This window comes from Protopterus annectens, chromosome 13.part0 (genome assembly GCF_019279795.1).
Source record: "Protopterus annectens isolate FY-2018-M chromosome 13.part0, PAN1.0, whole genome shotgun sequence".
Lineage (NCBI taxonomy): Eukaryota > Metazoa > Chordata > Ceratodontiformes > Protopteridae > Protopterus > Protopterus annectens.
In genome coordinates this window covers 768208107-768235202 of record NC_056747.1, presented here as the reverse complement: position 1 = coordinate 768235202, position 27096 = coordinate 768208107, and the positions used below count along the sequence as shown (strand labels likewise).

General features: G+C 38.4%; 1 protein-coding gene across 1 annotated transcript in view; it reads left to right on the top strand.

Annotated features, from left to right (window-relative positions):
- Positions 1–27096, top strand: part of SLC6A4 (solute carrier family 6 member 4) — a 726628-nt gene that overhangs the window by 569283 nt on the left and 130249 nt on the right. The window contains exon 10 of the mRNA XM_044054475.1: positions 5965–6096. Within this exon, the coding sequence (XP_043910410.1) occupies positions 5965–6096 (132 nt within the window). The remainder of the gene's footprint in view (positions 1–5964; positions 6097–27096) is intronic.

The window sequence follows — 27096 nt, the reverse complement described above, 5'->3', positions numbered from 1 at the left end:
GCAGTGGAGTATTGGAGAGAGAGTCTAGTAAAGGATTTGATGAAGTTGAACAAGTGGGCAAAAAGGTAGCAGTTACACTTCACCGCAAAGAAATGCAAAGTGCTACTCTTTGGCCACAACAATCCTTGTACGATGCACCAGATGAGGAGAGTGGTACTGCCTGTTGTAGAGCAAGAAAAGGATCTGGGAGTGTTGATCATATGTGGACTGGATTGCTGAGAACAAAGTGATAGGGTAGCAGCAGCAGCAAACAGAATGCTTTGACGTATCCTCAAGGGAAGGATTCCAGAAGCAAAGCAATATTGTTTCTGCTTCACAGGAAGCTGGTCAGACCACACCTTGAATAATGCATACAGTTCTAAAGGCCATATAAGGAATAGGACATCAAGCTGCTGGTTAGAATCCCATGGAGGCTAACAGAAAGATTTGTGGGATGGAATATGACCAGAGTCTAGAGCAGCTACAGCTCTTATCACCACACCAGAAGAGAAGGATTGGGGGGGTTGATGAGGTTGATGATACTGCTGCACAAGATCATGTCAGGGAGAAATAAAGGGGTATTTTGAACAGGAAGACAGAGAGGCACAGGCAGCAGCAAAATGTAAGGATTAACTATTTCACTGGAAAATCCAGCAGTACTTAAGATCCCAAACTTTAACATATATATATATATATATATATATATATATATATATATATATATATAATATATATATACTTTCCCAATATAAAACATAAGATAAAAATGCTCCACCATTACTATCATAAATATATTTTTTTTAAAATGGTAGCCTTACAATTGCTCAGTATTGCTGTATGCACATTGTTAAAATGACTGCAACATACTCATGTAATCTAAATTTAAACCTTCTGGATGTTTTCATAATGTAAAAGAGTTTACAAAAGTGTGTGTAGTCATGAATCACCCCTATTCTGCTGCAGTTAAAACAGACCATAACAGCAAAATGGAGGGACTTAATCTTAAAGAAATTTCCCGGAATATATTTACAAGCAGATCAGTTACCACAGTGGAAAGTAATCTTTCTACTGGTTTCTTAAAATAACTATGAAACAACATATCCATACATTTATGGCTCCAGCCATAGCAAATTAAAGGTATTGCACAAAGATGTTCATGTACAAAGAGATCTCTGTGTAACTTATCCAATTTTTGCTTTACCAAATTAAGTGGTACTCACTGACAAAATTGGTTCCCTATTAGGAGACCGAAGACGCATTCTTTCGAATGCATCTTGGTCGAACTCAAAAGCCTGAAATGGCAAAATATTGAAGCGGTTTTTAAGCGAATTCTTTCCCTGGGAAAGAATTTGCTTGGCCGCTTCGTTACTTTTCTGTTTTCGGCACTGTAGTGTGGTCTTGGAGCTGGTATATTTAAGTAGGGGGGTGTGGAGGGCAAATCCCCCGACTTAATGTAATGTTTAAAGTGGGGGTTTTTTTGTTTGTTTTTTTTTTTTTTTTTTTTTTTTTGGAACAGTGATTTTTTTCCCTAGGGAAAAAAATCGCTGTTCTGACAGTTCGAAATTGTAAGCTTTTGCTTATATAGGGTCGATTAATCACCATTTGCTTTTTAAGCATTCGGTGATCTAATATAGACCCGACAAAATTATATTAATAAGCGATCACTAAGTGCATACAATAAACTGAGCGCTTTCGTTCGTATAATGTTTAAAATGAAGTTCATCAGAATTATGGCTAAAGAAACTACTGGCTTCAAAATCAATTTTAAAGCCAGTAGTTTCTTTATCCATAATTCTGATGAAGTTTGTTGTTAAACATTATACGAACAAAAGCGCTCAATTTCTTGTATGTACTTAGTGATCTCTTATTAAAAGTAGATTATTATTTTATTCGGAACGTTTCTTCCATTTTTTCTTAAGGTTTTTGAAGTGCATTTAATTACGAACTTACCAGCAGTTAGATAGTTTATTAGTTTTTAAAATTATATTAATTGTATCATCAATCAGTTTATTGTTCCTATGAGAAAAACAGAAACCTTTCAGAGTATCACTATATACACTATTCTGATATAACTTCCATTTGGTTTTACCCTTGACCTTATTGTATGATACTATATTGTCTTAAGACAACCTCTAGTATAATACATACTAATAAACTTTTTAGCTTCCTGCAAATAATCCAGATGCTAACTATATACCCTCTTTGCTAATTTAAATTGAACATTTGGCAATAATTTTACTATATGGTGAGGATGGTGGTTTCAGCTGTCTACATAATATACTGTACCAATGGCCTTTTTTAGACAGCATTGTATAGATATATATATATATACATTTTTTTTTTACCAAATATCTCCTCAAAAGTAATGTCTAAATATTTAATTTTATGAAAGTCCACTTCATGTGTAAAAGATAAACTAAATGTATTTTTGATAAATATTAAATAAAATAATTTGACCTATGGCTATCACCCTTGCAAAAGAAGATTACATTATCAAAGCACCTATAAAATTTTAGTAGATGTTCTTTCAAACATAGTTATAAACAAAGTGGCACAAGCAAGCAAAATGGGGGCAACTATAGCTATCCCCTTAACTTGTTGATGCTAGAATTCATTAAGCATAAAAAGAGATTGTTCTTCTAACAATATTTATTATCTGTAGCATGTATCTCTTATGAGGATTTCCACACCAGAAATAATCTAATGCTTTCATTCCATAGGCCAACTGAGTATTAGTGTAGAAGCTACTGATGTCCACCACTGCCCAGTACATCTATTCTATTTTTTGTTGAAAATGATGGAATAATATATAAGAATGAAGATTTTCTATTTTTTTATTAAATAGTCAGAGATAATCCTTTATATATCTTCTAATATGTTATTGTAAGAGAAGCTATAGAAGTGGTAGGTAGACTATGTATATTTTAAGTAATCCTGCAAACAATAAAAACAAAATCTGGAAAATCCTGGAATTACTTTTTTTTTTACATCACCTGTCCATAAAGTACCCTGAATCTATGCTGTTCTGCAGGTGGTCCTTACATTTTTCACAAATGCTATTTAAGGTTAGTACTCCCTTAACTTCCTTATCTTGCATGTCACACTCATTAAACATCAAGGTAAAAATTAGTCTTTACAAATGCTCACAGCACACATAACCACTCATTTGTTTCCTTACTGCTTCCATTTGTTTGTGTCTTTCGGCTTTTCCCGGTTAGGGGTCGCCAGAGCGGAACTCCGGTCCGCTAATGATTGGCAGTTGATTTTTACGTACCGGCTTGCCAGGACTGACGCACAACCTTCAATGAAGGTACGCCCATTCACGCATGTCTCCACATAGAGGACGCTCTAGCTGAGAATCGAACCGGACAGCGTCTTACTGTGAAGCGACAATGCTACCGCAGCACCACCACCGCAAAGTGTTCTTATATCACAGCACAAAGCAGTTGATAGAGAGAGCAGTATTAACAGTTAATGGGACCATGAATACAGGAGCAGAAATTACAAAGATGACAGCCAAATGGCAAAAAATAAAAAAAAAAAGCTGCTCCACAGTCAACAGTTAAGCCTGTCAAACATTTAAACAGGCTTGCTTTAAAACCCATGGCTGCTCTCTTTTTGCCTGCTGTTCTCTCAAACAAGAGCCAAATGCCATCTCAGTCTAATATATTATAACAAATAAAAATCAGAACTGCACTGAGCTCTTCCCAGTTGGCTATTTGAAGTAAAAATGAAATAATAAACAATAAGAAATCAGCTCCAAAAGCCCACTGTTGATATTTAATTACCATAATATTACCTGGAAATTGGCCCAGTAAGTATATTAAGTACTGTAGGATTCCATTATCTGATAACAGGAATGCAGTGCCTTTATCCAGTAGCAAAGGTCCGAGTCTATACCATTATCTTGAGCCATTTGTCAAAACATAGTGACAGTATTACTTTGGTCTCAGAAATGAGTGAGTAAGCCAAACTAGTCTTGTAGACTAAGAATGGGAAGGTATTTAATTTTACAGATCCTAATTAGGTGCAGATCAAAAAGAAACAGCAGTTTCATGTTAAATAACATTTATTTATTGACATTTGTTTTATGTGAAAGTCTGACTAGTTAATAAATACCTATTTTCTGTGCAGTCCCAGGGAGGAAAGCTCCAGAGAGTTGTAGTATAGATGTCATTAAAAAAGGTATACATAGATATATATATATATATATATATATATATATATATATATGTGTGTGTGTATATAGAGAGAGAGAGAGAGAGATGTATATATGGGTCTACTTCATATGTTCGAAATTCCAGAACATGGAAACTCTGATCATCATAGACCAGACTATCAAAGTTCCGAAATATCGAACCTATGACAAAAAAAAAATTAAAATGTGGAAACTTCTGTTTTCATGTTTTTGCAGGGAGGCAAGCACTCCTGCACCCCCCACACCCACTGCTACTTAAATATACCAACTCAGAGATCACACTACAGTGAAGAGAACAGAAAAGTTCCCATTCCGCACTGTATGGCATCTCCATTCACAAGGTTCGATATTTCCGAATTTCAATCCTCTGAAATTCCACAGCATCGAACATCTGATCATTGAAGACCAAACATATGAAGGGGATCTGTATATATCTATATATATATATATATATATATATATATATATATATATATATATATATATATATATATATATATATGTTTCACAGTGGAATACAAAGGATGCAATAAAGCATAAGGAGACACCACTGATGTAATAATAAAAAATACAATTAAATAGGAGAATCAGTCTGTTCAGAAGTATTAGAAGTATTGTCTGTTATGCTAGGAAAAATAAAATTGGCAAAAAAAAAGATATAAGATCCACCCCTAAGAATGGGCTGTGGACAGGTGTTGAAATGTACAGACAGATAGTATAGTGAGCAGTTAGTATGAATGTGAAGTATTTGTTGCAGATCATAGAGATGAGGTGCATGGGCATAGCCATGAGTTAGTGAGAAATTCTTTGACAGAGAACTTAAATACTTGGAGACTAGATATAGTTCTTACTGAATTTGGTATAGAGGTCCATAGTTTGGCTGTGCAGTGTGAGTACTTTTTTTTGGTTTACAGATTTCAAGCAGGTTTTTGTCATGAGACTGCAGAAAGCGACTTGGGAGATAGTAATGAAGTATGAGGAGATATAAGGGCAGGTAGAGGGGTTATATAATATTTTATGAGCTAGACGAAGTTGTCTATGGGCTAGCTGATGTGGTACTTCTAATCACTTGAGAGAACATAATGCACAGCAATAATGAGCTTTATCTGGCAGCTGAGCTACAAATCTAGCTACCTTATTATGGCATTGTTTCAGTTGAGATCTGGATGTTAGTCAAAATATGTGAGCCACAAAGAAGAGAGTGTAAAAGTTGAGTTAGCTAGCGTGTTTCTACTATAGCGCATATGTTTTTTTCCTGCTCTGTATAGCCAACCTATCTTTTGATGATAATTTATACAGTTTTGTATGTGATCAATTTGTGTTTGTCTAGTGGTTACAATCATGGAGGCTTCAACTCTTTCTCCTACTCCAGCCCCTATTGAACAACTGTTGCTTCAAGGAAGAAGGATTTTTTTCAGATGTTTTGTTTCACATAATTTTATACATTTCCATAGCTTTACAAATACTTTCATTTTTTTAGTGAAACTTGTATTTTTATTTTCTTTTATTTTTTGTTTTGATAGCAACCTCATGCGATCAAGTCTCTTCTTGGTGCTATAGGGAAAGAAACATTTATCTGATTTGTTTAATGACAGATGCAAACAATGTATTTTTTTACTTGGTTTGTGTATTGTGATAACAAACAGAACTCTTTAATTAACAAATGCATAGCCCAAGTGCTTTTGATAAGTCTTTAACTAAAGCACACCGTAGAAGTTATGCTGTATGCCCCATTTCTTGCATGTATGCATCCTGTGATTGTACTCATCACATCTTTCTCTCTTCAGTTTGCAGGGCTGGAAGGTGTCATTACAGCTGTCCTGGATGAATTTCCTCATGTCTGGGGAAAACGCCGTGAATGGTTTGTGTTGGGTCTTGTCACTGTGTGCTTTTTGGGTGCCTTGAGCACCCTTACTTATGTAAGTATTCACATGCATTGCATATTCAATATGCAGAGTATCAACTAGTCATTGGAAAAGAATTTTGAATTAAGGCTCATTTTTCATTGTTTTTGGAGCTAAAGTAAGAATGTGTATATAACATTTATAGAGCAGCATACATGAGAGGAAATAACATCCTCCATCATTTGCTGCAATTAATCTATTAATTGTTCAGTTCCCTTAACTTGTAAGCACTGCTTAGTGTAATTGCTTAACAAACTATTCTTCTCATATCTGACCCATAGATCTGGTAGTATTAAAACAAAGCAGAACACCTGTGGCTTTTATAATGTTAAACAAATTAGGACTATGGTTTGGTAGAATTAAAGCAGGACCCAGAAAACCCTGTTTCATTAGACATTCCAAGCTGACTCAGGTTTCCCAGAAAAGAATCACTATTTTGAGGAAAATTTAATACATTTTTCTTTGACCCCAAAACAGAATGCAACACACACCTATGCTTTTGTATATCAGATAAAATATGTGTTTAGTCTCACAGTACTTTTACAGTCACCATTCTCTGTTGTGAAGAAAATGAAAACACTGCCATCTGTGTTAGCATGTCTGGCAGGAGATTTGTGTATATTTTCAGATTAATTTGTATTGTATGCCAGCATGTCTAATTGTGAATATGCAAATAAGTTTTAAAAGTTGATTATTTCCCTGTATAAACAGAATGTTCAAAGAATCTGTCAGTGTTTTGATACATCTAACTGCATGTTTGAGAGGGACATTCTAAAGTGCTGTGGAGAATCAGCTGAGCAGTGAGTGATTCCATTGGAATGTTCCTGGTTGCTAGGTGATTATTTGCACAGCTAATTGACAGGAAAAAATAACTTTTTCAAACAGCTGACTTATTTTTAAAATGAGACAGTTGACATTGCAATTTGTCAAGTGCTGAGCAGTTTTGTGAAATACAGTCAGTTACAGTGCTGTGCAGTCAGTGGACACCCATGAAAGAGAACTCACCAAAACTGTAAGCCTGCTGTTTGCCTTGCTGTAATATGTTAGATTAGATCAGGGACAGTATTCTTTAGTTAGATTAGGAAAGCTTAGTTATTGAGATAGTTTTTCTCAAATAATTAACTCCTACTCTGTAGTTTAATTTTACATTTCCAGTGACTGAATTCAGGTGTTTAAAGTTATTGAATTACATTATTGTAATAATTTTACTTATTATTAAATGTTATTCATTACTTTATATTGTGGCTGGAAATCAGTGTTTTTCTTTAGAGATTAGAGAGTGCTTATACTTGTTTGTTACTCCTCAGGTCCTCTTGAAGGCCTGGCTGTTCTGGTCATAGCTATCATTTATTTTGATATTTAATTTTCATAATTGGACACCCCTTTAGAAGAGCATGAAGATACTCTGGTGGCAGTGTTACCATATTATTTTGGGAAAGGGACACAGCTGGAAATCTGTGTCAGGCTTTCCTAGAAGTGTTTGGATATGTGAGATTTAAATTTAGTTTGTGTGTGAGCATATCAGAGGTCTTAAACTGGGACACATTGCTCTGAAGTGTGTAATAAGGAATCACATTAGGGGTGGACAGAGGTATATAGTCCAGTCCCGGAAAAATAGAGCATGTTCCTGTTGTGCTCTTAGGGGAAAATTGTGAAATATTACTTTTGGTTTAAGTGACAGTCTCATATTGGAATCAGTAGTGAGGATTGAAGCTCCTTACTTACTGACCCAAGATAGTAGGGGATGTCACATTAATTGTTGGTAGTCCAGTGGGATATAGCCGAACATCACATGCCTTTCCAAAAGACACAAGTATTTTGGTGTGTAGAGTTTGCTAATGCATGATTCAGCAAACATATACAATTCTGTAGTTTCATTTTCCTCCTATTTTCATAGATTCATAGATTGTTACTAGGCTAATGACCCTGGGGGCCATTCTAAGTCTAGCAAAGTTTTCCTGAAAGAATAATGGCATCCTATATCCAAATAGGACATTGAGGTGCAAGCATTTATAAGCTACCCCTGTCCATAAAGGACATGGATGCCAGGCCTAGTGTAAATTTCCTATTCCTAATCCACTTGTCTAGGTTGCGCTTAATTTGGGTAATAGATGAACTCAGCTTTACAGGGTTAGGAAGCTGGTTCCACAAGAGGGGCAGCCTCTGGGACCAGTATCTGTCTCTCTAGTATGTCACAGACACATATCCCTAGACCTTGTATTTCTGGTACAGTTTGACTTATGAATTTGCAGGAGATTCATAAGTGTGGAATTTGCAGATGCCTTGTTAGCCAGACATAGCCCATCAATCTATAGGAGACTGAGTAGGGAGAAAGAGCTTTAAAGCACTGTATGTAAGGCAGGTTTGTTATGCCTTGTATTACTTTTCTAAGGAACTTCTGAAGTTGCTCTAGTTGCTGCACATGGGTGGTCAGATACATACCAAAAAGAGCATTGTACTCTGTGATTAGTCTGATAAAGGCAGAGTACACTGGGATAATGACCTCTTTGGACTATGCCCTTACTTATAAGCTGTGCAACATAGAAGGATTTCCTCATCACTATAGCCACATGGTGGTCGAAGGTAAGGCTACTGTCTACATGCATACCTAGGTCCCTGACCACTGTGTTGACTCTTAGGGGCATATTATCAGCATGTTAATTAGTTGGGATAGTTGACTTCCCAAAGAGTACAATTATGCATTTTTTAACAGTGAGTTTAAGATCATGGCGTTGGCACCATTTGTTAGTCAGAGACAGGCCTTCTTGAAAAATACTGGTCTCTGCAGGGATTCAGTGATAATCCCCAGTTTTCAAACACCTGCAAACTTAGTCGGCTGTAAAACCTCAGCTTTTCCACTTCAGAGAAATAGATACCAAAAAGGAGCAGGCCTAGTACTGAGGCCTGGGAGACTTCTCTAGTGGCTGGCCTTTTGATGGAGGTGGTCTCACCTATTTTGACCTCCTCGGTCCTATCAGTGAACTAGTTGGCTATCCAGTGGGTGATAAGGGGTTTATACCTAATTTAGTGAGCTTATCTATAATGCCTGAGCGAGGTATTGTATAAAAAGCATTGGCCAGGTCGAGGTAAGCTGTGTGCACAGTCTTGCCCTCATCCATTGCTTTAGTGACCCTCTCAAAGAAGTCCATCAGACTTAATAGGCATGACCTTCCTTTAGCAAAGTCAAACTCTGATGGGTCCAGTATTTGAAGGTTACCTATATCCTCATTTATCATGTTCATGATGATTCTTTCCATGGCCTTACATATGAAACTGGTCAAACTTATGGGCCTATAGTTACCCAGATTGGTTTTTGAACTTCCTTTGTGCAGGGGACTAACTGTAGCCATCTTCCGGTCCTTGGGCACAAAACTTGACTGTAGACTCTAGTTGTAAAGTGAGTCAAGTGGACCAGAGAGGTCTGTGTCATGCCCCGGGATGTTATCAGGGCCCATTTATATAGTGTTTTTGGCCTTGGAAAGTGCATTAATGACCTGTTCCCTAGTAGTGGTTGGAGAATTGTGGTGTGCAGTATTTACTTTTGACTAGCAGGGGTGGAGGAGTGGAGGAAAAAATTTCAGCTGAACCTGTCAGCCAAATGGTTGGCAATATCCTTCTGTCCAGTGTGAATGATGCCATTTACAATAAGATCTGTACATTGTTGCACATTTCCCTTGAGGTTATGGGCATAGCTGTAGAAAGTTTTCTGGTTGTCGTTTGCCTGAGAAGCTATTTTTTTCTTCAAATTTAGCATTTGAAGTATTAGTTAACCCTCTTAGCTGCCTGCTAAGATTGATCAGAGGGCTTTTAGTATGTTAGGCTTTGTTTTTCCTATGCTTGTCCACGATTTATTTCTTTTGTTGTATAACCGATTGATACTGTGTTTCCATCAGGGTGGCTCATCTTTTGAGTTTGTCTTATTCTTAATTCAAGTTGGCATGGCTCACTTTCTACACCTGTTGAGATGGCTGTACAGGGATTTTATAAGTACCTCAGCATATGTTATGGTGTTTACTGGGTTTGACGGTGCTTGGAATTCAGCCATGGTGCCACTTAGTAGAGAAAGATTTTTGGTTTCACTGGATGTCCAGCTTTAATCTTAATTTCAAGCAATACTGCTTTATGGTCAGATTTAATGAGTGAGAACATTACATTGGGTGAGGAACATTGCTCCCCCATGTTCATGACTACAAAGTCAAGGATGTTTGTATCCCTGGCAGGAGAACGGACTGAGTGTTCCAGGATGTTGATATTAACAATGTTTAGGAATTGCTGGGCTTGTGCATTAAAAGTGGTATAAGATTTCTAATCTATAGAGGGGGTAGTTGAGATGTCCCATGAAAATTGTATTGGGTTGAACATGAGGGACTCTAGTACATTGAGATAGATCTACGTGGAGGGGGACCTATGGGTTGCAAGAATATGGTATGAGACCCTGTTTAGGGTGAGTTGCACATGTATGAGTTCCAGTGGGTCATACACTTTAACTAGTCTGGATGTGAGGCTGTTTTTAATACAGACTGAGACTCCTCCAACTTCAGTTCTCTCCTGTGTGGTAGCTGGTCTGAAGGTGTGAAAGGCATTATAACCTAGCACTGCCAGGGTACTCTCAGTAACTTTAAACCATGACTCCATTACTACAACAATGTCTACACTCTCCAGGGAAAGGAAAGCTTGCAGGGATTGGAGTTTCTTATTAAGATTTCTAGCATTGAGCAGCACCACCTTCAGATATTACTCCACTGGTTCAGTTTAAGTTTTTAGGTTTATCAGTTTGGCATTGCTTAGAAAAGGCACTATGGGGGTTGAAATGGTGTTTGCCAATATCTGAAAGCCTAGAGGAGATAAGTGCAGACCATCCCTGGCAAACAGGGTGGCCTGTCAACCATGTCCTCTCAGGCAAATATTGTACCCCCTTTGATTAACACCAGAAGCTTAGCCAGTTGTTAAAATCAATCATTTTCTGTTGGTAACATGGTATCATCTTTGGAGAAGGTAGTATGCTGCTCAGTGCCAGACTTGTATCTGCCTGAGACACATAATCAGTAAGCTCAGTCATGTATCACTTCATATAAGCAAGGATGTTACATCTCAGGTCATAAACACCCACATGTACTATGACATAATCATACTGGCACCTATGGTTTAATGACATCAGTGACTATGTGACTTGATGGATCCTAGCTCTAGAAAGGCAGCTAACTGTGACTCTCATTAGACAGTCTGGTGAGGGGGACATTGGTGTGCCTCACTATAGTATCATGAGTGACCAGGAAAATTCACTGTGAGCTGGTTTGCCTTAAGGATTTAGCAGCAGAGGCATTCAAATCAGTGTTGCTAGGTGTAGCTGCGGGTGGTGTTTTAACGGAGTGTTTATGTGATGGCTGAGGATGCTTTCTTTGATTGTGCTGTGCAAGAGGTCTTAGTGTTTTAGGAAGGTTACCTGGAAATGCCTCAGCATAAGTAGTTTTATGTGCAGGGTCTTCACCTTGTGCAGTAGGTGTGGTGTAAGTGTCACTGACAACCTCTGTTTTGGTTGCATGAGAGAGTTTTGTCAGTAGCATTAAACTGTATTTACACGTCATATATACTTTATCTGTTTTATTAAGAAAAAGTGGGTTGTCACTGTATGTGAGGCAATTGCTACAATTCCTCAGAATACCCTTCTCAACCAAATTGGCCTCAGAAAGAGTCAGGAAGTGCATATCCATGGCTACTGATCTACTAGGGAGGAGTAAGGAAAATTTAAATATTGAACAGATCAATAACCTAAACATTGTAAAAAATCAAAAAGTGCAAATATTCAACGCAGAAACACCCAATTAATGCAGTTGTGACAAAAACAATGTGAAAAACAAGTACCAAAACAGTGGATATGGTAATGAAAGCCTTAGCTTTTGTAGAGTTTAGTAGAAACCAGCAATGTTTTTCTTGACAAGTAGAGTCGTTGCCAAATACCCCAGGCACAGAGATTCAAATTTTAAGCAAGCTAGCCCTCTAGCCAGTAAAATAAAGACACAATAAGACTTACACCATCAATTCCCATCTCAGAAGGGCATAGGCTATCCTCTTCTGCCATAAGAGTATAGACGACAAACCTACTTAATGTAAGATAAATAGTTTGGAACCCAGGTGCTTAAATCAGAACTAAGAGGCTTAGAATAACAGTTACAATGGAATCAGGCTACTAGCAATCACTAATAAATGCAGCAGATGAAATGCAACTGAACACTTTAAGAACAAGCAGCAAAAAGCTAAATGAAAGTAAATATAAGCACAAATAAGTAAATGCAGCTGAATAAAGTGCATTTTTCTTCTTCTCTCTCTCTCTCTCTCTGTATATATTGGTTTACTATTAAATGGACAATGGGCAATCGGACTTTGTGCGATTCACATTACTCTGAATCGACCCATTTGGTAGAATGAGAAGAACGAATGCAAAAATGTAGAAATGTACAACAGCGAATGCAATCCAGCATTTTCTGTTGTGACTTTCTTCATTTTCATGCAGATCGCACTATAGTGGGGATCAGAAAATGTACCCTTTCCCTCACTGTAGTGTGATCTCGGAGTTTGTATATCTAAGTAGGAGGTGGTGTGGAGGGTGAAGGGGGGCTTGCCCACCTGCAAAATCATTGTGTTACTGTTGACCGGAAGTGTAGTATTTTCGGTAAAGTCGATATTTCTGAGATGTAAACTTGACCAAAATACTTCCCTCTACATTTATTAGGTTTGTTCTTGTGATTTCCAATATTATGGTTCAGAAGTCTGAACACTCTCACAATGTCAGTGCGAGAATATGATAGTAAACTATATATATATATATATATATATATATATATATATGTAAGTCATAAGGTAGAGTTACATTTGGTAGAAAGGTTTTTGTTGCTTTAAAAAAAGAAAGACTTCACAAGTGAGTGAATCCTCATTTGAGTGAATAACATATGAATGAATTTAGTTTTATATAATGTAGGTAAGCAGAAGTGTGCAGGAAAATTAATGTTGGAATGGAAAAGTAGTGCTTGTGAAGATGTGTAAGACTTTCTTGTAGTAGCTGTGGATATGCAAGTAATTGTGGGTTAGGGTTAGAATAAGGGAATAGTCAGTGTTGTGCATGTTTTGTGTTGTCTGTATTCTGTGTCCTTTTGTCCTGTGCAGTGGTACTGTTAGAGAAAGGGTTTTTAGTAACATAATGGTTAGGGTTAGGGTCAGGGGTAGGGTTAAGGTTAGTGTTATCAGTGCTAGGAGCCTAAACAAGAAACTGCATACCTGACAATCTCCACTCGTTCTGGAGAATCTAGACATCTGTGCCATTACCAAGACATGGTTTAAATCCACAGAAAGTACTCCAGCAGTGCAAGGCTTCAGTGCCTTCCACAAATTTAGACCATCAAGAGCACATACAGGGTCAAAAGGTGAAAGAGTCTCAATCTATATTTCAACAAGCATCACTCTCGATTGGTTAAACAGGACGATGCCCTGGAATTCGTCTACAGTGATTTGCTCATGGATAAAGGCCCATACCATATCCTAGAAAGCAATAGGCCACCCTGTTTGTCCCTAGAATCCCATACCTCATACCTAGACCTACTGGCAACACTCACCATTAAACCAAATACCCTATTCATGGGAGACTTTAACTACACCTCTATAGACTGGGAAACAGACACTACCTCATACTCACAGACACAAAAATTCCTGGACTTTATTACCACAAATACCCTTGACCAGATAACGTTCACACCCACCAGATGTACAAACATACCAGATCTGGTACTCACCAATATGGGAAGCCACTGTCTAGCCACAATATCACAGATCTTAAGTGCCTACCATCCTAAATAATTAATAACTAGTTTCAATCCTTTTCAATGAGAGACTGAGTGACCAGACCCAAGGTGTATTTATGATTGCCTATCCATTTATCCAGGTTATGCTTAAAGAGGACCAGGGAGCATTTCTGCAAAAGAACTTAACTAAATTGATCATTTGGGCACAGGAGAATAATATGCTGATAAATACATTTGAAAACTTAGCATATGAGATTTGGGAGACAGAAATTGAAAGGTGAATATTTAATACAGCACACAGTGATTGAAACTGTAGATTCATATAAGGACTTGGGCAAATCCAGCTTTGAGTTTTTCTAATCGTATCAACCAATTGGTTAATGATAGTTATAGAATTATAGGTTGTATAAAAAGATTCATAAACTCTAGGAAATCAGAAATAATTCAGTCATTGTTTGTCAGTTACATTACACCCAAACTTTAGTAAGGAATATCAATACGGAAACCTTATAATTAAACAAGCATGAGTAAACAGGAAAGAGTACAGGGGAAATATACCAATGGCATCCATAGATGGGAAAATTTAAGTTATTACGAAAGACTAAATTATCTGAACTTGTATATTGTCTCTTATAGATATCTAAAATGAGATTTTATTAAGGTATATAGGGCATTTAGAGGGGTCTACGTTTACTCACCGAAATAACAATTGTTTGAATCTCAAATAGCCGACTCCACTTCAGTGAAATTCCTTTCAATTGAAAGCATGGACTACCAAACTTCATTCCCTGAGAAATGAACCACTTGACCACCACAGAAAAAAGTGAATGGAAACAAATTAAACCCATCCAAGTGGGGGGCTTTGCCCTCCACACCTCCTCCTAACTAAATATACCAACTCCGAGATTGCACTATACTGGGGAAAATGCACAGTTCACCCTGGTGGCCAAGTGGTTTGTTTCCCAGAGAAAGCATTTGTTAGTCCATGATTTAATGTAAATGGAAGTTTGCTGAAGTGGAGACAGCTGTTTGCGACTCTAACAAGTGTTATTTTGGTGAGAAAAAGTAGACCCATTTAGAGACAACTATCTCTGGGAATGTTTGGGGTTCTCAAAAAGTACTGGAGAATCATCAGACAACCTATGTAGAAGATTGTATAGGAATGAGAAGTGTGCTAATTGGTTCTCTGAGAGAGCAGCTAATGCATGGAACGGACTACCAAATTACTCTAAAGCAAGCACTAGTTTAGATATTTTTTAAGAATAGCCTGCACACTTACTATGGGAACAAGTGTTTTGGTATATTGGCAGGCTAGAAGGTCATTAATGCCTGTACTTGAAATATTTGTATGTATGCATGTATGTATGTATGTATGTATGCACTTTCCTTCATGATAACACTTCAGGCTCTCCCCTCATTGAAGTCTGTGACCCAGTCTTGTGAAGTTCTTCCCCTGTGACTCAGGAGGCTCAGGTCTCTGAACTTTAAAAACAGTCTCTGAAATGACTGACCTCTGTACCATGGTTAGTACAGGTAATTGGCTTGTTCTAACCTTAGTACCAGACCGAGGCAGAGTTTCCTAGGTACCACAAAGAGTGATTTTACCTGTCAGTGGGAAACAGCTAACTGGAGTGACAGCCTCTTTAGCTGAAAGTGCTGAAGGAGATGCCCCAGAATCTATGGGCAAAGAGAATCTTTTCTTATTGAACTGTGCTCTGTTTTTGATTACGTTTCTTACCTTTCTCTGACTTTTATTTCTTTCTTTCTTTGACATTTGTTAACCAGGGTAGTCTAGTTGAGTGACAGGTCCATTTTCAGTGGATACCTGAGGAGAAAAGCTCCAAGACAATTTACAATCATGAAATAATAATATGAATACAAATAAACCAAAAGTATGAGCCCATAAAATATAAAAAAATGCAATACTCTGTAATACAAGGCAGATACAATACCACATCAAAAATGCACAATGCAAAATAGGAACATTCAGAATTTAAGTCAAAAGAGACATAGGCCTAAGTATAATTTGTTGTGTATAATAATACATGATGGAAGGAGAAAGAAAAAGAAAAACATTATGAGACAGTGACAGAAGACAAAAAAGTGTTAGTAACCAAATAAAGTAGAGGGTGAGTTAGTGAAAAATGTTCATGTGGGGGCTTGGCAAGGACAGGTCCAAGTCATTTGTAGATAGTGTTTTAGATGTTGTTTAAACTGATGTTTTGGGAGATATTTCTAATATCAAGGGGAAGGGAGTGAGTTCCAGATATGTGCTACTGAGTACTTATAAAGGGACTTTCCAATGTTCTTTTTGTGTTTGTGGCTATCAAGGGGGTATTTGTCAGATGTGTGAAGGTGTCAGAGGGGGTTGTAGTAAGATACAAGGTTGGAAAGAGAGGGGCATGTAGACAGATTATTCAGAATGGAGTGAGTGATACATAACTGAGGAAGTAGAAGTTGGTGAGAGAATTCAGGCCATTGTAGTGTCTTAAGGGCTAGGCAGTGGTTGGAATTGTAGGGGAGACTAGTGGCAAATCTGGCTATTTTATTGTATGTTTGTTCAAGTTTGGACAGAAGTGTAGATTGGATATTAGTAAGAATAGGAGCAGCCTAGAGTAGACTAGAGAAGTGCCTGAGCTAAAGAGGGTTTGGAGGAAGGTATAAGGAATTTTTGATTTCTATAATGTAGGCCAAGATTCTGGTGTTTTTTTTAAATATATTTTTGAATATGAATGTCAAATTATAGTTCATCAATAATGATGCCAAGTAGTTTGGTGTGAGGTTTGGGTGTAATGATGGTATTGTTGAGGGAGATTATGGTAAATGAGGATTTGTGCTGTGCTAGTGTTCCAGGAAAGAAGAGAAGGAGTTTTGTTTTTTTAGGGTTTAGTACTCAGTGATTGTCTGAGAGTCATCTTTCTACAGATGAGAAGGTATCTTGAGTGTGTACTAATAGTTCAGGAATGTTATGGGCAGTGATGATAAGTATGGAATCATCGGCATATTGTAGTAGGGTTGAGAAGTTATGAGCAGAATATTGATTGTTGGTGAAAATATTGAACACGAGGGGGCCCAAGATGAATCCTTGAAGAACGCCCTGTATTGACAGAAAGGAAGGGGAAGTAGACAGTTTGCCATCGTACAGATTGTTGCCTAGTACAGTGGTAACTGGCAAACCAGTTTACAGAGGAGCTAGAGAGATGGAGGTCAGAGAGTTTAGTTAGAAGTTTGGAGTGAGAGACAATATCAACGGCCTTAGAGAGATCAATGAATAAGCAGGAGATCAGCATATTATTGTCACGGGCCCTCAGTTACTGTTTGGGTGAAGGAAAGTAGAGCAGTGGATGTACTGTTGTGAGGCCTAAAACCATGTTGTGTAAGGAGTTAGCAGGTTATTATTAAGCAGGTGTTTGAGTAACTGGGTATGAAGGCACTTTTCCAGAATTTTGGGGATAGGGGACAGTATAGCTATGGGTCTATAATTTGAGGGGTCGGTACAGTTTCTACCCTTATGTAATGTGATTGTGAAGAAAGATTTCCATATATCAGGGATGCAGGCTTTGGAAATGGAATAATTTATGAGTATGGAGATGGGATAGGCAATGTAATTTGCAGCAATTTTAAGAAAGTGGGAGGGTAATTTATCGGGGGGGGATCAAGGCTTAAGTTTGGTCAAGCGAAATTTGATGAAGGTAGTAGAAACTGGTTTAAATGAGAAGGTGTTGGAAGATATAATATTAGGGGTTAAAGAAGGGGTAGAGGAAGTGTTGCTATTTTGAGTAAGTTTTTGGATTGTTTCTATGAAATAGTTGTTTAGGAGAGCATCAGTTTCAGAAGCTGTACTATTAGGGAAGGGCTTGGGAGTGATAGGGTTGCCTGGGTAAAGAAGACTGTTAATGGTCGTCCAGAATTTTTTTGGATTATTTTGTGGGTTAGATAGGGAGGAAGAGAAAAACATTTCTTGTCATTGTTGACAAGATTTCTGACAGGTTTCTTAGCTCTTTGTACCTTTGAAGCAGGGGAGGGGATTTGTTTTTGACCCAGGCCTTCTTGACAGTGTCTCTTTCGTGCATAATGGAGTGGGTGGGTTTTGTGAGCCAAGGGGCAAAGTTAGATTTTATTCTGATTTTTCTAATGCCAGTGAATTAAATATATCAAGAAATATCTTATTAAAAGATTCAACAGCCTCGTTTAGTGGGAGGTGATGAAGGAAGGACCAGCTTAGGATAGACAGTCTAGAATTAAAAGTGTCTGGATTGAAATGGGTAAGTTTGCAGCATTCTCTATAGAGGTGGTCTTTAGGTGGATGTAGGGAGAATCTGTGGATATAGGTGGGAGAATGGTCACTTAGAGAATTAGGAAGAGTTCCATGGTTATGGTACAGGTTAGGATCTGAGGTAAGGATCCAGTCTAGGGTGGGTCCAGAGATGGAGTTTTTGTTAGTCCAAGTAGGGGAGGAGATGAACTGGTGAAAGCCATGAAAATTTAGACTGCAAGTAGTAGTTGAAAGTTTAGTCCAGTCTATATTTACGTCTCCAAGGATAATGGTTTCATGCATCACATATTGAGCAAATCATGAGAGGAAGTTCTCAAGGATAGGGATATTATTCCCTGGAGGTATATAGATAGAGGCTATGGCAAATTTTCTGTGTGAGTTTAAGTGCTGGTTTACCATAAGAATTTCAGCAGGCACAAAGCTAGGTAAAGAAATGGAGAGTGGGGAGAGATTAAGTTGTTCAGAGTAGAGGACGGTAACACCTCCACCCCACTTACTGACTCTATCAGAACAAAACTTGTTGTAGCCTGGAGGTAAGATTTCAGTGTTAGAGATGTGTGGTTTTAACCATGTTTCTGATAGGGCTAAGATATGGGGGGGAGATGTTAGCAATCCAAGAATGCAATTCTGTGATTTTATTAACTAGGCTTTGAATATTTAGAGAGTAGATAGTTAATGCTTTAAGAGAGGGAGAGGGGGTGGGAGGTGGGATTCGGAGGGGTGAGGTGAGTGGTCAGTGTTTGAGAGAGGTGGTGGCAGGTGTTCCTGAATTAGGGTGGATGTCCCCATCTAGGATAAGTGTATCCAGGAAAGTAATGATATGTGTAAGGAGGGATCCCTATCATATGATAGAAACCTCATTTGACTGAAACTTATTTGACTGAGATCATAAGACTGAAATTTCAAAAGACTGAAAAGTCACTTGACTGAAACCCATAATACTGAATTTCAACATACTAAATTGTAAACTGGACCATATAAGACCAGACTAGGTGAAGGGATACGCCTCCACACACTCAATGTGGGGGGCTATGCCACCCACACCCCCCAATGTGGGGTGTGTGCCCCCCACACACCCCAAACTATATATACTAACTCCAGGATTGCACTACAGTGGGGAAAAGGGCATATACTATTCACTTACCTTACAGTAGTCGACATGGTGCCACTACTATGCCCTTTTCCACACAGTAGTGTGATCCTGGAGTTAGTATATATAGTTAGGGGAGGTGTGAGGGCAAAGCCCCCCACATTGTGGTGGTGTGGGGGGCACAACCACCCACTTAGTCTGGTTTTATATGGTCCAGTTTAAAATTTAGTATATTGAAATTAAGTCTTATGGGTTTTGGTCTTATGGGTTTCAGTCAAGTGACTTTTCAGTCTTTTGAAATTTCAGTCTTATGGTCTCAGTCAAATGAGGTTTCTATCATATGATAGGGATCCGTAAGGAGGTATGTATTAGCAAACCTTCTTGACTTGAGAGTGGTTGGGAGAGTGGTGTTTGGAAACGTCTTAACCTTGAAAAGGTGTGAAGGTGAAGGATGAAAGATGGATGGACAGATTAACTGTGACTGAGGGATGGTGTAGGTAGTGTGAGTGAAGGGGAGAATAGGTGGAGGTATGTAATAGGAGAGTACAGTGTCTTAAATGGTGGATAGTGACAGTAGGAGGAGAAAGGTAGAAATAAAAATAGTGCACAACATTATAAAATATAGGTAGTGTTTGAGGGAGAAGAGTGAGAGTTGTAAAAGATTGGTAAAGTGATTGCTATATTGGACTATACTGAGGAAAGAGAGGCTACATGTAAGAGATAGAGGTAAGGTAGGAGAATATAGGGATGGGAAAGGTTAAATTAGTGAGATTAGGCTGGGAGGGGAGTATGGTGGGAGTGGAAAAAGTAGAGAGGAATTGCTAAGTGGTGAAGAGAATTGATTGAATAGAGAGAAAGGAAGGGGTGTGGCTTAGAGAGTATAAGTGTAAGGAAAGTGGGGGTAGGTGGGAATGGGGATAAGGTAGGGGAGCATAGTGATCCTGAGCATAGCAAGGGTGAACGGAGTGGGCTGAGCCTGAGAAGCCGAAACAGCTGAGAAGAGAAACAATCAGCTTTTCGGTGAGTGTTTGGTTATGTTGTCGGGAGTAGGATTAAAGATGCGAGAGGTCAGATACCAGGACTTAATTATGAGATAGCATCAGGAAGGGAGACTCATACAGTAATGGGGAAAAGTATGGTGGGGTGATGTCTTAGCTGTTGGCAGGAGTGTCAGAGCTGGTTTGGTATATAGCACTTTGGGCAGACATAGGGAACATTATAAACACTAGATGATGGCTAACAGTGCAAAAAGGTTAGAAAAAAGTGGGAGGGGGTAGGTGAGCAGGCTACCGAGATGAGTGTACAAGCCACTGAAGAGTAGTCAAATTAAATATTTAAACAAACAGGACTTAATGCCAAAGAAGACATATGTTGAGCAGTCAGTAGACTTGCGCTCTTGGGGCACAGTTATTCCTAGCAGCATATTTCAAGTCACTCAGTGTATGGGAGGAATCACTAGTTCTTCAGGTTATCTATCTGTAAAATAAAATGGAGAGAGAGAAGTCTTTTCAGCTGTGCACCGGACCAAAAAACACCTGGAACAAGAGGGCAGAGATGAGGATAAATGAGGTGGAAAAGTGAGGTGAAAGTAAGAAAAGGAGAGAGCACATGCAACTATTATATGAGACAAGTAAATAGTACGGCAAAGGGAGAAGAAAGTAAGAAAGGTCAAACAATCAGGTATCATATGACAAGGCATGAGGAAGCAGCAAAAATACAGTGCATGTAATTCTACATTTGGTAAATAACACAAAAAGCAATATTTACAAAAACAATGTTAGAGGGCATGTAACAGTGTTAGAGTAGAAGAAAAACCTTTAGCAGCACTGATGCATACGCTTCTATGAGATTGCGGCTGAGTTATGAGTATAATAACATCAATGGCGGAAAACACTAATATAGGTAATAGATATGTTTTATGGCTGGTGCCAAAATCTACTGCAATGCCATAACTAAGTATTGTTTGGGATAAGGTCCTTCAGTAGCTACACACAAACAGTTAACAGTTACTAATAAGGCAGACTGTGGACAGCGCCTCGAAACCAGTTTCGAGTTTAACAGAGCACCACAATATTTACTACAGCACAAAACATAAGGGCACAGGCAAGCCTTAATTAGCCCAATTAACTTTGCTGACTAGACTTTTTTCCCTGTAAAATGAAGTTGGTACTTTTGTTTTCATACTTTGCCCGCCTGTTTAAACTTTTTTGCATTACTCACAGTCTAGTATTTTTATCACATTTAAAAAAAAAACAGGAATATCAAACAAAAATCATTAGGGGCTATTTGACTACTGAATTCATATCCCTTTGCAGATTCTAACATAGCAAAATATTTGCAAGTAAAATAATAAAGGAGAAATAAAACCAGCAGCTGAAAAAGGTAGAAGTTGTTTTACAGGAAAACTTGAGTCAGGCCAGTAGGAGATGTGTAACTCTCAAATGTTGTGGCAGACATTACATATTTCTGCCCATATGCATAAATCAACACCAGTTTTATCACTTCATCTTTTCTCAGTGTATATTTGAATTCTGCATTCTTTTACTTAGTGTTCTTTTAATTTCGCCCATGTTTTTACTGATTGTAATTTTCTTGGTGGATGCAGTATTTTACAACTCTGAATGTGCATTTGCTATTTTATTTTTATTCTTTTAGAATTATAACTTGACATACTGCTCATACGTACCCATCTTTAGTGGTGGATACTGAAGCTGTAAGAAGCATACCGAATGTGATATTGTATGCAATGGGAGGCAGTTGAATTATGCAGCAGGACAGAATTTATCATGGAAGATATGCAAATAGCCCATAATACATTCATAAAGTAAGGATGCCATCTGCATCGAGTCAGGGTTCACTTTCCAGTCTTGCACCATTAAGTGCAGTACCTTGTATGAAATGGCTCCGATCCCTCACATATATTACCGATCATACAATCAAAGCTGTTCATAGGTTCTCAGGTTCTTATAACCTTATGGCCAAAAGAGACAACAACCCCACCCCAGCCCATATCACCCTCTAGCAGTGGCCTCAAGGTTAAAGAATTGATGGAGGGGTTTTGCTAAGTGGGATCTTACAATTTTCAGTAGACATCCAGGGATATTGTCAGGACCTATGGAAGTAGTGTTTTTTTAATCCAGAAAGGGCTAAAAGGACTTGGTCCAAATTGATTTCAGGAGGGGGCGTGTGAGGGGGAATGGAGGTGAGAGAGAGAAAGGAGGGTGGGTGGAATGAAGCTGGAAGAGAATTTGTCTGAAAGAATTTTAGCAATGTACTTGAGGCCATATTAATTGAGTACAAAATCGTAAGTTACTTCTAATCTTCCTAATATAGCTGAAGAAGGCCTTATTGTTTTCTTTTGACGTGGTCACATTTCACAGTTTATAGCTGATCTTACATTTCCTAATGGCATGTTTGACAGAATTACTTAAGAGTTTTAAACGCCTTTTATAATGATGGAGTTGGCATCTTTTAGTGATGACCAAGAGCTTTTCCTTTTTTATTATACAGTGCACTGAATTGGTAGTTCACCATATGGGTTTCGTTTTAAACTTGCCATTATGCTTACTATGGGCTGGTACTGACGTATGGGCTGGTACTGATGCCTCGATCCATCTATCCAAAAGGCAGTAAAATTCAGAGCAGTGAGCAGCAACCTGAGTTGCAGGATTTATTGAGGAGCAATTCAGTTTGTGATAGTCAGTGAGATAAATAACTGATCTTGGGGTAAACTCTGAATAAAGAGAAGTTACCAGGGGCCACAAAACAATATTTCACTGAGAAGGTCCCAGCAAGATAGTCAGATTTGACTAGCGTAGGGCTAACAAGTAGGTTGGTGCAGTTGGGAGAAAAATTTGTGAGGACAAGAACAAGAAGATTAACACCAGTGGTGGGTCGGGGGACAATTTGGTCAAGTCCATTGGCATTTACAAAGTCCAGAAATCTCTGGGCATACTTCCTGTTGGTGGTTAATGTTTGACAGTTTATAGGTGGATAGTTGAAGCGGTTCAACTGCTAACTTTTCTTACTGTTTAAGGTATTTTGCATGCTCAGAATGGGACATAGATGGGAATCTATAATTGGCTATATTGCAGTAATTAATTTTATTAAGTGTAAATAGGACTTCAACCAGTTCCAGATTTATATCATGTGAATTCTGGTGAGAACAATGGAATTATGAACAAATACAAACACTCCCCCACAGTTGCTAGTGGATCTGAATGCATGATTTGCATTGTACGCTGGAATGCAGGGAGTGATATCACTGCAAAAGAACCAGGTTTCTGTAATTACACAAATGCTGATGTCCTCAAGGTTAAGGAAGGCCTCAAGTTCACAGATTTTGAAGTTTAGGCTTCTGGCATTCAACAGTGCTATGATATTATCCAGATTTGAGTATACTATGATGGGATGTCCATCAGGTGAACTCTCCATAGAAATGCTTTGTGGGGAAAGCAACATTTTTAGCCAGTATACAAAAAGTAAGGGGTAAAAGATGAAGGCCATCTCTGGTAAAATAAGTGGGTCTATTGATCATTTCTTCTCATGCTGACACATATTGGCTACACCCAGAATGACAGCAATTTACTACTCAATTACTGAAGCCAGCTATTTTATCCTTAAATTTAGAAATCAGTCGTAGTGATGTCAGAATATTGCTCAATGTCAGAGCCTTGCCCTCTTTGAAGACATGAGCAAAGAGCTCAACAATGTCTTTCTGCATTTCCCACAGGGCGGAAAGCATAAAATCATTCACTTCCATATGGGCAACAACAAGGTCATAACTGTATCATGGTTGGCCTTAGTGATAACCTACACTGACTACATCGATCACAAAGTGATAGTTGCCCTAAATCCACCTCTAATATCTAAACTAGCTGTGAGACTGACACAGAGTAGCCTAATCCTTATTGTCATAAATAATACAACTTACACAGTTCACAGCCTGACAGCCTGGTTCCTAGCTGGCAGAGTTGAATGATTGTGTACACATTCGAGCTGTTGGTAACTGTGGAGGATGACAAAGATTATGGTTTATAAATGTTTCATCTCCCAGGCCCCTGCTTACACTTATCAAGGGTACCAGAACTTGTCAGAGATGAATGCATGGCTAGTCTTAAAAAGGCCCTTGTGGTCGTTAGCCTAGTAAACACCTATGAATTATCTCTTAAGGAAAAAGGGAAAGCTCTAAAGGTATGAGCTCCGGATAGACTTGATTTGAGATGGTAAGTGGGGGGAGTCCTAGAAAGTAGGTTTTTTTTCATATTAGGCCTGGAAAATGGACAGATTTTCAGAGTCATAACTTGTAGAAACTCTGGTGATGCGTCATATTATGTGACTTTCTGATCAAAATAACCATGAGGGAAAGATGATGACCATTGCAAGGGACAGTGCCTGCTGTATCCACTAGACTGATAAGTCTTGTCCATCTTCCTCTGGCCAGTGGAGTAGGTTGCCATCTTGAGTACTTCCCGTGCTACTACTGGAATATGTATTTGTTCATGCTGCACCCACATGCATTGTTTTAACCCACCACTGCAAAAATATAGAACAGTAGACTCATTGATGGATTCCCAGTGGGAGTGGGTGTGCATCAGGGTTCAGTTCTGAGACCACTGCTGTTCATACTGGTGATGGACTACATTAGCGAACAGCCTGAGAGTACAGATGATGTGGGATTACAAGCAGATTCTGAATAGAAACTTAAGCAAATATTAGAGAAATGGACTGCAAAGCTGACAGCACACAGGATAACACAGAGTACAGAGAAGACAGTTGTCACGGCAGCAAATGTAGAAAATTGAAATAAGCTGAAAACTGAGGTAAGGGAAAATACTGTAACATCTTAACAGCCTCAGGTATCTGGGAGGGGTGCTTGAGGAGAACTGAAGTCTGGATGAGGAGTTCATAGCTAGAATCCGAGGTGTTGCAGCCAGCTGAAAGAGATTGTCAGAATGCCAAAGAAGCTGAAATGTAAAGTGTACAAAACAGTGGTGCAACCAGTATTTCTGTATAGTACAGATACCTGGGCAGTGGAAATGGAGCAGTTGAGGAAGTTAGAAGTGATAGAGATGAAGTGCCTGAGATGGATGATAGGAAGCACTCTGTGGAACAGACTAGAAACTAAAGTAGCTCCAGTTGCAGAGAAGTCAAACAGAAAACGATTATGATGATTCTGGCACATGCGCAGGAAAATAGAAGACAATTTCCCTACACTCTAAACTACAAGGAGCCTGCGTGGATGATTTTAAACACTCAGGGATTAAAAAAAAACTGAAAGATCACTGCAAACCTGCCTAAACGCTTTATAAATAAGAAAGTGTGTGTAAACTGTTTTTCCTATTAACTGACTATTCAATATGCAATGTTTTTAGCTTGAATAGTTGTTTTAACATTACATGTTTTTTTACACTTGTAATCTATATAGTGTACACCCCCCCCCCCAAGTGTGGCTATCCCCCTCCCAGCTTAATTTAATTAAGAATTGTACTTGTAGCCGTTTCTGATTCCACTGTGCTTAGTTAAGGAGGAGCACAGAAAGACCTTAAGCTTATATTCTTTAATGCTGTGTATGTAACCTTATATACCCGACTACTGTGCTCCATATACTTAACTGGCCCCATAACAAGCATTTTAAATAGAAAAAAAAATCTGTCAGTGAGGCAGCAACAAATCTGAGTACTTACATGAAGATTCTCATCTCTGAGGTGCCCAACCCTCCTTTGATAGTACCTCCCCTGACATAGCATCTCAGTTTAACTCTTACTTCATCAATGGCATAGCTTCCATCACTAACAAATTCCCTCCATCATCCTCTGCCTCTTCTCAGCCTCCTATTACCTGTCACTCCACATTTTCCCTTTAACGAGTTCCCACTTCCTTCATCATATCTCTCTTGTGCAAGCTCAAGCCAATAAAAATACTTGCTGATTCAATTGTCTACCCAGTCTCCATAATCATTAATAGATCTATCAATGAAGCTTATGTCTCCTCCCTGTGGAAAAAAATCCTTAATCCTTCGCTTCCATAAAGATGGCACCTTCACAGAAATTTCTAACTTTAGGCCAATTTCTATTTTTTCACCACTATCAAAACTTCCAGAAAATGTATCCATAAACAACCTATTCAATACCTACTTGACAATAATATTCTCTCTCCCACCCACCATAGATTCAGACCAGCACACAGCACTATCACTGCTCTACTATGCCTTACTGATACTGTCAACAAAGTTCATAATTCAGGAAGTTGTAGCTCTTCTCTGTTCTTAGAGCTGCCCAAAGCCTTTGATACTGTCTCCCACCCCAAACCCTTATCCCAACTATCTCTTCTGGGTATTAACTGAAATAACCATACAATGGTTCACTAACTATCTCTCTAACAGATATCAGTCTGTCAGCTGAAACATTAACTTCTCTCCTTACTTATCTGGCAGCACTGGGTCACCTCAAGGCTCAATACTAGTGCCACTCCTCTTCAACATTTTTAATAACCATTTTAATACTGCCACCAAACAAGCAACCCTAATTCAATATGCTGACGACTCTACATTAATCTGCTCCATCAGGAATCTTTCTCATCTACAGAGCTTAGCTAAAGAAACATTCGATTCCATTGAATCTTGGCTCACAATCATCTACTACTCAACCCCCCCCCCCAAAAAAACTAAACTTCTACTGTTTTTACCAAAACTATTTTCTCCATATACTTCTAACTTTAGTGTTACTTTTCTGAACAATATTTCACTCAATGTGGTTTCACATACAAAACTGCTAGGTGTAACTATCGACAACAGTGTTAAGTCTGACCTGCATATCAGCAACAACATAAAAAACTAATAAAAAATTAGGCATGGT